This window comes from Daucus carota, chromosome 2, assembly GCF_001625215.2.
Source record: "Daucus carota subsp. sativus chromosome 2, DH1 v3.0, whole genome shotgun sequence".
In the NCBI taxonomy this organism is placed as follows: domain Eukaryota; kingdom Viridiplantae; phylum Streptophyta; class Magnoliopsida; order Apiales; family Apiaceae; genus Daucus; species Daucus carota.
The window spans coordinates 43,285,246-43,303,477 of NC_030382.2; the positions used below are offsets into that span (position 1 = coordinate 43,285,246).

The following is an 18,232-nucleotide window of genomic DNA, read 5'->3' on the forward strand; positions in this document are numbered from 1 at the left end:
TTTTTATGTACTCCATAGAACTTAACTCTATATAGTTATATATATATATATATATATATATATATATATATATATATATATATATATATATATTTAATTCGCTTTTTACAACACTGTTGATAAATAAAAGTATAAACCAAATCTAATATACCTGCTATTCTCTCTTTTAAAGCGTTAATGGGGTAAGGTATAAGAACTTTTTGCTCTAAGCAAATATAAAGAGACCCTTCCGGTGAACAACCATGTTTAAAACTGATAACATATCATAATAACATCTTCCCAGATATTGGTAAAACTGTCACATACTTCAAGGAAGCATGTAGGGTTTCCTGGGGTGTTGCAGTACTTTTGACGCGCCAAACTCTCAGGCTAGAAAGTATACAGATTATAATAAGTTCAACCAAGCATAGTTAGTTATCATAATATATACTAGATTTGTCCTCGATCTTTCAGCAAACTTAGACATATATACGATAGATGATAAGTCGATCTTGTTTCTAGTTCTGAGGGAACAAGTCTAATGCATCATCCAGCGGGATGGCATTTTTTTCACTGTCCCCTGCCTTGCATACTCTGTATTCCGAAGAAGCAGGAGCGAAGGTTTTCAATTGATTGAGAAATTCTAGGGAAAAGGGGCCCTTCTTCTCGCCATCGGGGCTTATGCAGTTATATGTTGGACTTTTAGGATCCTCGAGTTCTTGAGTTTGAGTCGCAGCATTTCGCTTTTTGCCATTGACATCACCAGTGAAGTTGACAACATGCACGCCCATAGCCTGCAGTGATTTTCCTGTATTTAGCTTTATGCTAGGAGTACAAGGACTAGACTGATATGCCTTGCTTTGCTGGTGTTCCTTCTTCTCAGAACCTGGATTATACACAATATGTCAAATGCTTTTGAAATATAACATGCAAGAGCAGGTAGGACACAATACACAATCTCTTCCCTCATATGATGCAAGCGGAGATACATGTGTAATGAGTTTTTAAATTTCAGCAGATAAGCAACGAACAAAAAAAAGGAAGACAATTATGGAATCCTTGCATTTGATTAGTTCTATGATATCTTATCCTATATATTTATCTATTAAATATGTTCTGTCCCCGTATTTGTGGCCAAGACTACATGATTCTGACACAATGTACCCGTGTTCCTAATTCTGATATTTTGAAATTCTGAGTCGGACATTCGATGTTATATTTTAATCACTCAGTTATAAAGTCCAAGCAACAGAGCTCATCATATATCCAATGTCAGATTATGACTTGCACCATCCTTATTATCATGACATCAAGATATTGTTGCCAACGAACAATACAGGCTAAGGGTATGGCGTCATGATATTATTGCCACAAGTGAATTTTATTATGATTATAAAGTACATTCTACATATAGCTGTACAAATAATCTGAGTATTTATTATCATATAGGTAGCGTGATTCAAGATTAACTTTATGCACAGTGATACAAAGATATTTTGTTTATATATGAAAAATTCAGAATGATAAGATAAATACATCATGTATTAGAGTAATTGGTATTTGTACCAAAGAGAGCTTCTAGCTCGATATCTAATGTATGTTATTTACACTTTTGTAAAATATTAATTTTTGATGATTACTAGGTTTATGCGCATATGGATGCCCCGACGGGTGCCATACAGTTATAGTCCAGGAGGCTCACTAGTGTCACACCCCAATGACCTTGCTCACATTAAATTTCATGTTTAGATGGACATTAAGAGCATTCTATGAAACAATGTTGCAATACTAGAACCTCCTATCATATAGAGTTATGTCAATCTTTTAAGGTTGGCACATGTAAAGATACTAATGAGTAAAAGTCAAGAAACTATATACATATAGTAAACATAACACATTCTTTCTTTTATATATGCTAGTGATACCTGATATGAATGAGCTGTCATCTTCTTCTTTATCATCTATAATACCTTCAGGTATAAAGTCAAGTTCGCTAAAATCAGCGGCAAGCACATCCGGAACATTTTGCAGCAGACGTTCTTTCGATGATTGTAGTTTCTCTTGTTCAGCCCAGTATTCATAAAGCGTACACACAGTCTGAGTTAAGGTCCAGGCTAGTTGTTTAATTGTCTCAAATGATGTGTACATTATACAAGAAAAGCAACTTTCTACTTCTAGTTGAGCACATTTAATTCTATATGGTTGATGATAGACAATGAAGCACCTCCACAAAGGCCTAATATTTATCAATGCTATTGTACGAGAAAGATTTAAGCTTGCCTCAAAGAGTCCCTTTAAATCAAAAGGCTCAATTGTTTGATTTAAAAAACAACATAAGACAAGGATATTCTTTTCTCCATCCTTTCTCATTCGCTTGATCAATACGGTTCTGCAGCAGCTTCAGTTCCCTAGCAATCCACTTACAGAAGAAAAAGTATTAGCATCGTTTGAGGGGAGAAACAGGATACCATGAACCATGACATTTTTAATAATGCATATATAATTGCAAGCCTTGAAATTATGAATTTATGAGCTTGTTGGGCCTGCTTTTGTAGTTTTCATCCAATATTATAAATGTTTCAATAAATTTATTCCCCTCCCTCCCAGTCACATTTACATATATTAAACTACAAGAGTACTCTTTCTTTTCTGACAAACTACAAGAGTACTCTTAAGCCATCTCATCTTGGAGTTATCAGTTGTATTGATTGGTTTCTTTAGTTCTTATTAAGGATCCCAACTATTGAGATTTCCTTGTGTCTGGCTTGTTGGGCTAGATGTGTTAACACATAATTGATACACAAATTTGGCGCACTTCGTAACACTCTAATTATCTAGAAGAGCAAGTGATGTATAATGGTAATACAGCCCTTAAAATGTAGCGGTCTCCAGCTTGAATCCACAGACTTGAAAATGAGTGAGGGCCATAACATACTCTTCTATAATGTAGTTTTGAGGCATGAAACAAGAATAGTATTAGTCTATTCAATATTAGGATCACAATGGGGCGGGGTTGCAGTGAGGATCTCAATTCCCGAACCTCTCCCGCACAAATTATAGCTAGTTTTTAATCATTTAATAGTATATAATTGGCAAAATATACTAACCAACAATATAGTAACATACCCTGCGGCGTAATATTATTATGCACCATCTCACCCTGCTTCTCAGAGTAACGGGGTGACAGGTTACCCATTGAGAAGCCTACTTCGACTGAATCTGGTGTGAGCCAGAGGCTGACAACTTTTGTGATGTCTAACATTTCATCTATACATTGTGCACAAATGGCAAAAGCCTAACTAGTTTGTGATTCTTAAGGCAGAAACGAGATGACTAGGGTCATTATTTTTACACAAATCTAACCATGTTAATGAATGAAAGATAAATTTTAAAAATTTACTCGGTTGTTAAACACGACCCAAGTTGTTAATGTATGACTTTCTGACACAATAAAAAGTCCTATTGATGTAACAATATGAAGTATAAGCAAAATAGGGATACATTTTTCTCCCGTTTAAGTTTACCTTGCATCCTATCACAATACTATGAAATTCTGACAAATGGTCAAAATGGTTTCTGTGTTTTGAACAGCTAAAGTGACTGGAATGCAGTATTAAATATAAAAAAAAAATGTTCGATAAGAGTATACATATGAGATAGACATATGCAAGACATTCTGTTCAAGAATACTTGGTCTGAATCTTAATCCGTTTAGACCTCTATCCTCGCCTTTGGAGGGGGCGGAGAGAAAAGGTCTAAATATTATTCATAGCATTTTGTAAATCACAAATCTAAGAGCATTCACATTTGAACCCTCAAATCCAACCCCATCCCCATAATTTAAGAAAATCTACTAACTTTTGTAAAAATATAGTCTACATCCGGAACCCCAAAATAGGGTTTGGTTTTGGGGACTAGAAATAAATCCCCATATTTGGGGTTTCACTATTCATCCCCATACACTACTTATCCTCCATTTCATTATTATTTTATTAAATATCAAGTCTTATCTTATAGTTTTATGGGGATAGAGATTGAATATGGGGAATGGGATGGAAGAAACTTTTAAAAATTTGTAAAACATTTTGAGGAATTACTATTTTTAGTAAGTTTTTGGGGTTGGGGATTGGGGCCCGGATGTGAATGCTCTAAGACAAATTTCTCAAAAACACTTACGTGTTTCATTCTTTCCTCGTGCAGATCTCTGACCTTCTCTTTTACCTCAGCCTGCTCAAGGAAACATGTATTAGGCAACAGATTTCGGAGCTGCTATATGTACACATTAAATCAGGATCAGCATTGTCTAGTAGCTAAATAACTTTAGCTGCTAAAAGCACCAGAAATTTACTTCTAGAAAAGCTAATCACATAACAATTCTACAATTGTCTGATTGCAATGTAATAAATACAGTTTCTGTTCGATATTCATATGTAAATAAATATAGGTACAAGAGTTAATAAAGGACTTTACTGCAAGAATATTATATCTTTGCATAAATCTTGAGCACGTATTGGATGGTAATTGGAGGTGACTTGGGTTGGTAAAAATGGCTCGTAAAAGCTGTATGATGACATTAAGCAGGAGGCAGACAAATTCTAAATTATTAGTAATATATGTAAAAGAGTTCTTACAGATCTCCCTATTACCGTGAAATCTAGATGAGTCAACATACAAAAAAGAAAGCGATTTTTAAACGGGTAGCGTGCTTGTGACAACAGAAATTTTTTACACAAAAAACGCATTATATAACTTCTTTAAATGCTCCACAGGCCACTTTTAGCTGCCTATAAACCACGTATGTCAAACAATTCTGTTCAGTGTTTCCACTTTGTTATACTATCTGCCAAAAGAGTTATACATGTATCACATAATTATTAATGGGTTGTGCTTTAGGTTTTGCAAATATGCGTCAACCTAATTAAAAAAACACATATCAAGAATATATTTTTCTAAATCAGTGCGGTGCCGTTACTACAAAGTTCTTTTGGGACAACATATGTGGGTGAAACCTTGAAATCTCCCCCACAAAATTGATGAAGGTGTTTATTTACACAAATTTAGGTGAACCTTTCACAACATAAATCTCCGCAAAGCTATCTAAACTATCCCAAGGTCTAAATCATGCCAAATACTATATTCCCCATGTACCTCGCAACCTCAGAGTTCAAAAGGAGGCGGGAAACAATGTCAACCAATCCTGTTCAGTATTCCTCATTAGTTATACTAGTATCTAATTATTTTGATGGGTTATGTTTTAGGCTTGGCAAATACACGTCAACCTAATCAAAAAATCACATATAAAGAATACATCTTGTTTAAAAAAATCCCGTGCCATTACGACAAAGTACTTTTCAGACAAGATATGTGGGTGAAACTTGAAGTATATGACAAGTAGAATGGGAAGAGGTAGCTTAATACTCAACTAAGCATACAACTCCAAATATTTGAAATTTTTCTGGGCAAAACACAAATAAAGGTGAACCTTTCACAACATAATCCCCCGCAAAGCTATCTAAACTATCCCAAGGTCTAAAATATGCCAAATACCATATTTCACATGTACCTTGCAACCTCACAGTTCAAAAGAAGGTGAGAACAGATACCGTTCTTGACCAAATTAAAATATTTAATGTTTTCAAAATTTTGAAAAATTTACCAATCATAATTAAATAAATTGAACTTACAATAGTAGGTTGTTTGAGGAGTCCACTTTTTATGAGTTGTCTTAACCCTTCACAGTCCTCCTGAAAAATAGGGAACTAATCAGCAATTTCAGAATTTTTAATATCATGAACTACAAGATCCTCCTCAGTTATCTCTGGAGTCCTCCCTATAATGTGGCGACAACAATTAGAGTGTAATGATGAATTCGGGTATAAGTCCATAAAACATGTTGATCAGATATTGTAATGTTTAAATGAAATGTTCTCGTGTCCTATACTTTGCTCAAGCTGGGTATTATTATATAGAACATCTATGTCCACTATAATTCCTTGGCATTTAACCTTTTAAGAATTAAGACCCATATTTATTATATAGTAATTACAAAATTATCACCCAGTCAGAAAATGAAACTTGTTACAATTTAAAGTAGCAAATTTCATTCTAAAAACTTGTTAATTACATTTTGATGTTGCAGTCTAATTTTGGCACATAACATGTAGTTGCAAACTGTAAATTATATGTATAGGCTTGTCGGCAAATTAAATGTAAACTTAGACCATATTACAGCTATGCGTTACAAACAATACTACGGTTTGGATAATTTGTACTAGCACAAAATGTATATTTTTTCTATTACGACTGGTTATTTGTTGTACTCTAAGTGGTGATTTGTACAACTGCAACTAGTAATTTGTCTCCAGTTTCTAGAATAATCAAGTTAACATAGCTTTTATTCAAGTGCGGCCCTATACATACTATATAACATACATTAATACATACAAATGTTTTTAATGTCAATGACTTGCATGGAAACTCACCTCTAGCCTCTAGGGTAAATCCGAACCCAAATGGCAAACTAGAGATTGTTGATACTTTCAAATCAAATGATATTTACTAAGAAAAAAAAATCTGCCATACGCAATCATAGTCACAGTCCCCTAAACCAAGTGATAAAATTGGTTCAGGTAGGAAGTACACGTGGTTTGGAGGAGGCACAAGGCTTTCACGGGATGGGAAAATGACTTGCCTTTCGATAAGAACAGTTTAGAGCTGGGGACAATATGGTGTGTGCCAACTGGTACAAAGGTTCGGCCTTGTTATTGTACCAAAGAAGAGATCAGTGGGTCTGAATCAGACACAAACTTAGATTATGTTCGTATACTTAATGAGTGTAGTCATGTCCTTATTTACATTATATAATTATAACGTGGAATCTAAAGGTACAAATTTGAGAACTAAAAAAAATTCGCAATTGTGTTATTTTTATTACGTGTCCAATTTTATAGCTTGAGAAGACCCTGTTTGTTTAAAGACTAGAGTTGCTCGTGATTTACCTCAGTGATATCAGTCTCCAATAACATTTTGATACTGATAGGTTTTGTTGAGCCAGAAACCTTAAGTAAAACTTTCATGTCATTTTCATCACTTGAGTCCCTCGTTATACCTGAGAACAGATGTATATCCAGTTGTAAAATAATAACAGGGGTGCTGATGATAATAATAGTATTAATCTCAATAAACAAAGTATGAATACTATTGTTGGCGCAAATGTAAGGGAGAATTAAAAACTTTAGTATGTGATAATCCCACTCATATCAGAATAAACCAATTCTTTTTCAGTATCTTAATGTTTAGGTGTAAAATTCATAATGTAAACAATAACAAAATAATTACCTACACAGGTAAAAATATTGTGTAAGATGGGCAATCTACGTACTAGGTTCATGAAGAAACACAGGAGGATTATAATTCTAGAATGTATGGCAGAAAACATAGGTTCATGGTATTTCATCCAGTTCACAGGAATTAGAATGTTATTTTCAGGGGCTAGTTCTGGTTGTGGAGGTTGTTTGGGTGGAATAGGAAACTCATTTGTCTTAACAGGCAACTCAAACCTAATATACTTAGAATCTACCAAATACTCAAAATTAAGGTAAAACCTAGAAGTAATAAATTCATGCCAATAAAGTATAATCAACACGAACCTGTGACTTGCATAAGCTGGTGAGGCTTTTTCTGGAGGTAATCATTAGGATCTGATTTAACTTTTACAAAGCTTCCGGTCAATTTTCTCCCAAAGGTATCAGGTTCCTCCAATAGCTTCTGAACCAAAGTTCTCTTCAGGTATATAAGTTTAACGTTATCGGCACAAACGGAAGCATAATGGCACTGAGGTCTGCTAAGCTTTTCTGGTTCCTCAGACTTTTTATGTTCACTCATTTTCCTTTGCCTTCTGCCGACTAGAGAGCTCTCGTCTTCAGACACCTTTCTATATTCACTTGATTTCCTCTGCCTTTTACGGACTACAGAAGTTTCGTCTTCTGACAAATCTACGATCTCATCCTCCTCTGATGACAGCTGGTTCTCAGCAAAGTGGCAATCCAAATATTGAGATATTCTGTGTTTGTTCAAAGTCTTTCGTCTGAACAGAGATCGCAGATTTGCATCACATATGACTTGCCTCTTTTTAACTGGATGGAAAAGCTTATTTTCCCGTATATAGCGATTCACAATAGAAGCCACGTTGCGCTGTGACAAGGTTTCACTCACATTTTCACCGATCGACTCAAGAAATTGGACCAGACACTTTGATCCCCAGCCTATGAACTCGGTTTTCATAACCTTTTGTTTCATCGCGGATGTTGGATTCCTTGATCTGTCCAGCTTCTGCTTTGACTTTCTCTTCTTGGCATAATAGGAGTCATCATAATCAGAGATCTCGCTTTCCTCATATTCTACATGCTTTTCTAAATCAGGACTAGATTGTTTTTTGCTGCGCTTCTTTCTTCGGCTGCCTTTCTTTCTTCTGTTGCCTTTCCTCATTTTAGCATCTGCATAGTGTAGGGTTTCTAGAGTCACACCTTCTTCTTTGTTAATAATCTCCCAATATTCTTTAAAAAGACCTTCCTCCGTCTGTAAATCACTAAAGTCTACATGAATCTGCAAAACAAGTAAAAATATGATCAATTTTTATTTTTTTTGCTAAATTAAAATATGATCAAATTTATAGGTTTCTATCTGGGAAATTAAGAATTTGACTAGGTCTCCATCAATTTGAACCAGAAACCTTACGTTAATTATTCCTTGAGGTCACAGCCATTAGTCACACACACTTTCCAAAAACTTTTTTGCCAGTAAACGTAATATCCTAGTACATATTTCAGAAACGACAAAACATGATGTCAAGAGAATATTAGCATAAATATCCCAATTTGTATGCTTGTGGAGAAGATTACGCCATTACGGCTGTTTGTCACGACTTAGGGCCTGTTGGCCGTTTTAAGTGTAAGTCTGAATGAACTTCTATAATGTTTGTCAAAGAACAACTTATGACTTGAAACGGACTAAAGAAGTTGAATTTTAAAAGTAAAAAGATGGTAGTCATATTCTTCACTTATTCTTTAATTGTAATTTGAGATGACATAAAATGATATTACCCTGGTCAGAGGCAATTTTGGACGTTTTGTCATATTTTTATCAACTTATATTATACTATTTTCCATTCCAATTGTACAAAAGAAAATGCATTTTGCTTAGTAGGCTATAAAATAACTTGACAAGTAACTTTTGCAGGGTGAGCATTAGCTATAAAACATATATGAAATCAAGTTAAATTCATAAATGTAACTTTCAAACAAAGCTGTACTCTAATGCAACAAACTCAAAGTCATGAGAAGATTATTCTGTTAAGACATTTAAATTCACCAAAGACACCACTCTAGATGCCTGAACAAACAAACAATTGCCATTACAATTTGTGTTATATCCAAACATTAACAGAAAGCCATCCTGAACTCCCAATGTTGCATAGGGTGCATAAAAATTATATACATGCTCTTATTATCAAACCCATGTTACACAATTTCAGATGATTAAATGATGTGATTTTTTCTAAATAAGAAACATTCTTTCCTATGCAGTACAGAGGACTTGCAGTCTTCCACATTGAATAGACACTTTTAAATTTGAATTCGATAAGAGTCGAAATTGACTACATAAACCATCTTTTGTTTATAGGAGACAGTAATCTACATCTAGTCCCTTGTCACATAAATTCAAGGCAACTGTTCCTTACCATCACAAAATCAGCCTCAAACAGGGGTGGGGGTGCAGAAGTTGAAACTAATGAAGGCTATAGAGCATTCAGGTATCTAACATAATAATTTTTATTTAAAGATCATAGCGACATACCCCATCAGAGTCAGAAGTCTTATTCTCTTCTATCATTAGTGCCAAATTTAAGCATTTACTGCATAGTCCTTTCCCCCCTTCAATTTCAACTATGTCCTCAGACTCAATGCAGTGCTCACACACAGACCTTGGGCAGCCAAGGCAACGAACATCGGAACTTTTACCACATTCACAGATATGTGAACCTGAAATACAATGTGATATCAATAACTTCGTGTTAGTAATTTTTGCATCATGCATATTTGCATGACATATGAATCTTTTGAGTTAACAAATAGTAGCCATCCCAAAAATCTGACCGCCCGAGCTTATATGTAATACTACTAAGTATTACACCTAGTAATCACTGATTCATAGACAAGTGTGTTGGTCACAAAAGGCCTAGTGGTATCCCTTAATAAATGTGCAATTTATATGATTATGCTAAAAAATATTCTACAATTTCCCCAAAGTGAAGGGAATATAGAATGGTCGAGTGAACAAAGGGATCTCCACATTTTCATCTTTTACTGTTTAGCTACTCAAATCTGCTTCTTTCCTTTTCAACATTAAAATTTTGTAGGGCATTCCATTATTCTGTCTCAGACACTAGAAACCTTCTATTGCTACATTAAATATGTGATCATTCCAAATTTGAAAATTCTGCATATTTTATTTTTAAAAAATTAGCATCATGTTTATAAAAATTGGAAATTCTATACAATTCCCTCCATCCAATTTTAGTAGTCTCTTCTGCAAAAAGCAACGCATATTAAGAAAAGTTGGTTGAATTGTATATATCAAGTATTACCCCTAATTATTGCATTAGTTTCACATATAACTATATCAGTGTAATAAATTCGTAAATTTAAAATTTTGTACATACATTTGAATTGGATGTAGAGATAGACAACTATTATGGGATAAAAAAATTCTTTAAAACAGACTAGTATTTTGGGATGGAGGGAGTATTAATTAATAAGAGTGAAGGCAATTGGAGTTGTATACCGCAAAACCATTCTCTCTCATCCTCCAGGAATGAATCATCTTTCTTCACACAATAGGTATGATAGGATTTCGGGCAACCTCTGAAACAAATGGAAACAATCACTTTGCCAGTTGATATACAGTAAAAGCTTTAACATATTAAAAATAAAAAATTCCTTATCAACACTTTTAAGAAATTGGAAAAAAAAAAAAAAAAAGAAGCCAAAATTAAGTGCAGTGAAATGGTCATTTATAAAATGCATAAACTTTTAGGGAAGGCAGAAAATTTATTCCAAATAAGAAACAATAAATTTGCTCCAGAGTCCAGATCATGCTTCCCTCACATTAGACATGCAAAAAATCTTAATATTAGAACAAATTTAAAAGGTTCACAGCTAATACATAAGCTAAGACGTTGTAAGCTATTACAGTAAGGATGACCCATAAAAATCACAGCAAAATACAATTCCTGAACCATGCAAAATAGAAAAGGATTCTATTTCGGTTTTCCGGACCCATTACAATACTGACTTGATTCTCCACCAACCTGACCATTTGCAAAAATAATTTGATTCACCAATCCGACCCGCCAAGGCACCCTGATTGGGCCAGCCCAGCATTTGAAACAAAAAATATAAAAAACACAGCCCTTAACAGAAGGAACAAATTGAGAGATGAGGAACCCACTCGTCAATATAACAAGTTTAGTAATTTCACTCCCTAACAAATCATAGGCTAAAGGTATTAAATTATTCCTGTCGGCCTCCGTTCCCCGATATATCCGCAGCCCTGGAAAACTAGATTTTTCTCGCGTTGACAAAGAAAAAGACCAAGTGAAAGTTCAAATACAGCAAAAAATAGCAAAATGTGTTAAGCATCCACAGAAGAATCACACATGTATTTCATCAACAAAAAACACACAAGAGTACCAAGTACCAACCCCTTAATATAAAATTGACACAGAAGGACTAGAATGAGTCAGATAGCCACAAGTAACTGAAAATACATTAATACCCTTCTTCCCAATTGACATGCATCACTAAAAAAGGGCAAATTTGTGCACAAAATTTGGTAAAGTTGTGATCTCACAACTCCTCCAAGAAACCATATAACTTGCACATAAAACTGATTCAAAACACACACACACACAACAAAACACATACTTGTAATCACAGATTCGAAGATCTCCACCCTCGTAGCAAAAAAAACACCAGTCTTCTCCGACAGCTTCCTCCGGGAGATTCTCCTCACTTTTCCCTTTCATTGTCTTCTTGATTCTCCCCTCAGAAACTCAAAAACTCTTCCACCTGTTCAAAAACACAATCAAAACCCCATTTTATCTTAAACCCTTTTTCTCAAAAATAACCCCCAAGTGAGATAATCATAAGCCAAGAAAACAAGTGTACAACCTAAGACTAACAGAAAGACAAAACCCCAGTTCTTGGAAGGCATGCAAAACAATGAATTTTTGAAAGAAAACCAAAATAAAGTGACAATGTAGCAGAATAGATGATCAAGAAAACAAGGTTTGCAGAAACATACACAAAAACCAAGAAAAAAGAAACTGGGGGTGCTGCTAATGCTACTTCATCGTTTGTGCTGCTGTTACAAACTATGGGAGGAGTGTAATGAAGTACAAACAAGGGGGTTTTGTTTGTGTGTATATCCTCTTAATTTAGTTTTTTATAGAGGAAAAAAAGGGAATTTGTTTACTTTAGTTCATTAATAATTTTAATTATCACACTAATTAATAATTATCACATTCGCGTCCACTTCCATCTCAAATACTACTACAACTTTCCTAGATAGTAGTAGTTGTAATCTGTACCTTAAGAGGTAATTTATACGTACGTGTTTTATATAAACTACTATGCGTTGGGGGTAATCGAGCCGAGTCGAATACTATCAGGTTTGGATTGAGCTCGATTTAAAATTTAGGCTCAAATTCGAGTTCAATAGAGTCTTTAATTTCAAATTCGAAACTCGATTTGTAAACCGTTCAATAAATTAGGTTCACCTCGTAGTCTCGAATCAAGTCGCCAAGTATTGACAAAAGTTTGAAATGTGATCGTTTCGAGTTCGATAAGACTCTCGAACTTTACGAGCCGAGTAATTTAAAACTCGAGCTCGGCTCGGTAAAACATTCAATTAGCTCAAACTCGGCTCGATTATTACCTAATTAAACATGAATATCTTACTAGCCGAGTTCGAGTAGTCACAAACAGTTTGACTCATTTACACCCCTATTAATATAATACATGGCATTTTTCACCGTCTGTCCCTTCTTTTTCCCAGATAATTTATCTCTTCGACAGACTCGACACGTATTTTAAAAATTTTATAAATGAAATTTAATAAATTATTTTTCTAATAAAAATCTAATATTTATACATAAAAATGAAAATTTTAAAAATTAATTAAAAATTGTATTTTTATATACCTTTTTAAAGCAAAGAATATTTTATATATTTTAAAATACATGTAAAAAACGTTCGAGGAAGTATGATATTAAATATTGATGCAATTTATATTTTAAGTGTATAATAAATTATTTAAGTATACACTTGTAACACTTCTGATATTAGAATGGGGGTTATTCGGTAATGGTCTGCAGCTGTTAAATTTGCTAAAGCTGGAAATTCTTAAACGCTATTCAATGGTATTCTGAGCGATCACTCTTCTCTCTCATATCTGGGACACGTTAAAATATCTTCTTTTAATAATTCAATAATTTGACATCGTATCAGCGGATAGCATTATATATATTGTTTTTTTAAAATAATAAACTTTTTATGTGCATATTTACGAGGGTTTGTCTAGTGTGTGCGCCCATGGGCACATTCTAAGCACAAAATTTTATAGGTTTGGGAAACTTTGATTGGTGTAGTTGTTGCATGTGCAGGGAGGTCCACCATCATTAAAAAATACAACAACAACCAATCAAAATGAATCAAATTTGTAGAATTTAGAGTTTAGAGTGTGCCCACACACCAGAGAAACTGTATTTACAAATTAAGAAGTCAACTTGAAACATCGATAAGCACAAAAGTGCTTTTACGCGCTTTTCATAAAATAATGCGTACAACTTCTTGAAAGCTCTGTTCTAAAAAGGGTGTATTGGATTAGGATTTTAAAACAATTTTTTGCATTCATGAAATCCAAGGGTATTCGATTTGAGATTGTTTGAAATCTATTAAAATCCTGAGGTATTCAATTGAGATTTTAAATTTTGCTACAAAATCCGGTGGTATTCAATTGGGATTTTAAATTATGCTTTAAAATCCGATGGTATTCAATTGAGATTCTTTAAAATGATGGATTTTGTAGCATTTTTCAGCATATTTTAAGTTTTTTGAAATCCCACCAAAATCAATGAGATTTTGAAGCATTGTGCTTAAATCTTATAAACTCTGCGACATGTTATCAAGAATCCGCACAAAATCAAAATCACACACAATCCATTAAAATCCATAAACTAAGAACAATCCATTAAAATCCCAATCGAATACACCTCGTGATTAATCACGATTAATTCAAGTTCAGTAACTCGCCGAATTGATTAAATCTCCGATTAATTACTGATCAATCCGATTAATTTCCGATCAATTCAATTAATCCCCGATTAATCCTTGTTCCGTAACTTCACCGATTAAGTTTTTTTACAATACTGCTTAAAAGTGCTAATGCTTGTTTAATTTAAGAAAAGCGAAAACTTCTGATTGTAAGAAACAAACTGGGCCATAGTATATGCTTTGCTGTCTCTGCTTCCGCTTCTTTTTCCTAAAAAATTGCATTCTTTTTTGACTCTGTAAAAAGTTGCATTCTTTTTTATTAGGGTCTGAAAAAACGCACGAAGATCCATTTAAGTTATGGTCCCCCGTTTTGACCAGAAACCCGTACACAGAAACCTGCTCTAAATAGTTTTAGATTTCATGATTTTCAAGAACTGAATTGATTTGGGTCAATTATCAAACTCATCACTGAAGTGGACAAATGTTATCAACTCCATCGCTGATCTCCACGGGATCTCAAGTTGCTCACTAAACTCGCTTAATGGTATCAAACTCATCACTGTCGTTAAAAAAAAATAACCGAGATTAGACGGAGTGACAGATTGGCGGTTGACGTGACACATTAATAAAAAAGAATGAAGAAAAACATATGAAAGAAAATAAAAAAAAAGTAGAAAATAGAAATGCCACATAATTTGAAATTTATATGGAAATAAAGTATGCAAACTTTTTATTAAATTGATTTTAGGATATAATTATCTAAATAAACTTATCGAACTAAATTTTAATATATAATTAACTAAACAATTAAGATTAACTTTTATGTTTTTTATTAGATTACAATTATTTTTGAATAATATTGATATGTTTTCTCTTTTAATAAATTTTATTTATGTGAATATTATTGTTGGCAAAAAAATATTTTCAAATTTTTATTATATCACCAACTTTTTAAAAATTTTAAGAAAAATTTAGAGATAGAACATAAAGAAATTCATTTCGATTTTTAACACTTCTATTTCTTTTGGAGTTTCTTGTACCAAACAAAAACATGAAAATAAATAGGGATCTTTTTAAAAATACCCATCTGTAAAATCATTTTTTTAAAAATACTACCATCTTTTTCATTGTTTTTAAAAATACCTTTTCATAAAAAAAAATTTCAAAAATACGATTTGCAACTTTTGCAACCTCATTTGCAACCTTGGGCGGCGCAGCCGTAAAAGTTGCAAATGAGGTTGCAAAAGTTGCAAATAAAAATGAAAAGTTGCAACGGTTGCAACTGCAATTGCAACTAGTTCAACTGAAAACAGTAAGTTGCAAATGAGGTTGCAAAAGTTGCAACTGCAGTTGCAACTTCAGTTGCAACTTAATGCAACTGAAAACTATATATAGTTGTAAATGAGGTTGCAACTGCAGTTGCAACTTTTGCAACTTCATTTGCAACCTCAGTTGCAACTAAATGCAACTGAAAACTGTAAGTAACAACAGATGTATGGTGTGCCCCTGGCGGGGCCATTAGAATACAATAGAATCAACTGAATGCAACCATATGCAACTGAATACAACCATATGCAACCATATATGCAATTACAAATACTGATTTCAAGTTCCAGTTTTCAAATGTCATTTTCGACCTCATTTTCGGAATCGATATATATATATATATATATATCGATTCCGAAAATGAGGTCGAAAATGACATTTGAAAACTGGAACTTGAAATCAGAAATTCAGTTGCAGATGAAGTTGCAAAAGAGGTTGCAACACGGCTGGCTAGTTGCAAATGAGGTTGCAAAAGTTGCAAACAGTATTTTTGAAAAAACAATTTTATGAAAAGGTATTTTTAAAAATAATTCTGGAAGGTAGTATTTTTGTAAATAATTAAAGAAAAGGTAGGTAGTTTTGTAGATTTCCCAAATAAATATATGTAAATTTAACATATGAAGCAACACACAATGTCCAAATCTTCAAACACAACACATATTTAAAAATATTTTTTTGCCAACAATAATATTCACATAAATAAAATGTATTAAAAGAGAAAACATTTCAATATTATTCAAAAAAAATTATAATCTAATAAAAAACATAAAAGTTAATCTTAATTGTTTAGTTAATTATATATTAAAATTTAGTTCCATAGATTTATTTAGATAATTATATCCTAAAATCAATTTAATAAAAAGTTTGCATACTTTATTTCCATATAAACTTCAAATTATGTGGCATTTCTATTTTCAGCTTTTTTTTTTATTTCATTTGTTTTTTCTTCAGTCTTTTTTATTAATGTGCCACGTCAACCGCCAATCTGTCACTCCGTCTAACCTCCGTTACTTTTTTTAACGACAGTGATGAGTTTGATACCATTAAGCGAGTTTAGTGAGCAACTTGAGACCCCGTGGAGATCAGTGATGAAGTTGATACCATTTGTCCACTTCAGTGATGAGTTTGATAATTAACCCGAATTGATTTTGTGTATATATTATATACATCGAAGTGAGGTCAAAAAATTGAGGAGCTATTAATCAAAAAACCCAACCAACTTATCATTTTTTTGTCAAAAAATTTTTTAACTTTTTTTTTCACTAACAACCCCAATGAACTTTATTCAAATCATATAAAAAAATACAAAATAAACCATGGTTAAAATATACCAATGTGGCCTATCTAAGTATCTATCCATGATTCACATCTTTTTATACACAGGGCCGTGCCTGAAATTCTAGGTGCCTGTGCAGAATTAAAAATATGTGCCCCAACAACAACAAAATAATAGTAATTATATATTAAAAATAATATATTGTACAAGTTGTCTAAATGAAAACTAGTGTTGACCGTTGTATTTAATTATTAAAATTAGTAGTCTAAAATACTAATCAAATAGATTAATATTCTTATTACATATTTTTCTTATTAATTTTATTTAAAAAAATTATAAATCACTTTATCATTAAGACTAATATAACATTTTTTCCTTGGCAAAAAAAAAGAGACTAATATAACATTTTTTAATTTTGCAAAGACAATATATTTTCAAACAATACATACATGCATACACAATGTGCCCCTCAAAATTATGGGTCCGGTTCCGTCGAACACCTCGCACACCCTCAGACACGGTCCTGTTTATACATTAATGCGTCATATATTGCATGTTCATTAATAACACTAATAATTATAATTTTTTAATTTCATAAACCCACATTATAGAGAAAATATAAAGATTTTCATATATCTATCATAAATTAATGAGGTTATCTGTTTTACGTTCGGAAGGTGTGTGAAGAGCTCAGCAGATGGATGTTATTCCTGAGCTCCATTTAATCAAAATTACGTAATAAAAAATATAGTGTCCCACATTTTTATTTTAGTCTATTCTTGTAGTGTGGGGTGGATTATTTGCCAAATTCAGGCTTGGCTCTGGTTCTTTTGTGGTGAGCAGCTTTGGAGAGGGTGGTTCTCTGATTTTATTTGGCTTGAATAACAAAATTTATTTATTTATTTTATTTTTGGATTAGTTGTAATCATATTGTCAAGATATATGTGATGATTATAGTTAGTTCAGGTCAGTTATAAGTAACTCTAGTTAATTTTTTTCAAAGATTTAGTAAAGTTGATTGGGGTTGTTCATGAAAATAAAAGTTTAAAGGTTTTTGGCAAAAAAATGACAAGTTGATTGGGTTTTTTGGTTAATAGCTCAAAAATTGAGAATAAGCACTATATTAGTATCTTTTTATCTCAACCATTAATTAACACACAATTATCATATTATGATTTGTTGATTAATCATCACGTAAATATTAATTCTGGTTAAAAATTTCCAAATTTAATTTTTTATTTATCGTCAAATTCCTTCGTCAAAGGTCTTTCATGTTTCAATGATCCTCTCCCCGTGCCAACCAATTTATTTTTAATGA

The 18,232-nt window shown here is 32.9% G+C and overlaps 1 protein-coding gene across 2 annotated transcripts; it reads right to left on the bottom strand.

The window, feature by feature from the left end:
- Window positions 1-233: 233 nt before the first annotated feature.
- On the bottom strand, window positions 234-12,479 carry LOC108209590 (uncharacterized protein At5g08430). 2 transcript variants are annotated; one of them, XM_017380575.2, is made up of 11 exons: window positions 12,343-12,479; window positions 11,964-12,107; window positions 10,822-10,901; window positions 9,835-10,019; window positions 7,629-8,583; window positions 6,978-7,087; window positions 5,664-5,723; window positions 4,156-4,206; window positions 2,328-2,398; window positions 1,905-2,065; window positions 234-865 (listed from the first exon to the last, which is right to left on the bottom strand). In XM_017380575.2, exons 2-11 carry the CDS (start codon window positions 12,062-12,064, stop codon window positions 498-500), a joined length of 2,142 nt encoding a protein of 713 aa, XP_017236064.1. In that variant the 5' UTR covers window positions 12,065-12,107; window positions 12,343-12,479; the 3' UTR covers window positions 234-497. The 2 variants fall into 2 exon arrangements, with proteins under 2 accessions (XP_017236064.1, XP_017236065.1); XM_017380576.2 differs by lacking the exon at window positions 12,343-12,479 and adding an exon at window positions 12,210-12,332 and having other exon boundaries at window positions 262-865.
- Between the last annotated feature and the right edge of the window lie 5,753 nt (window positions 12,480-18,232).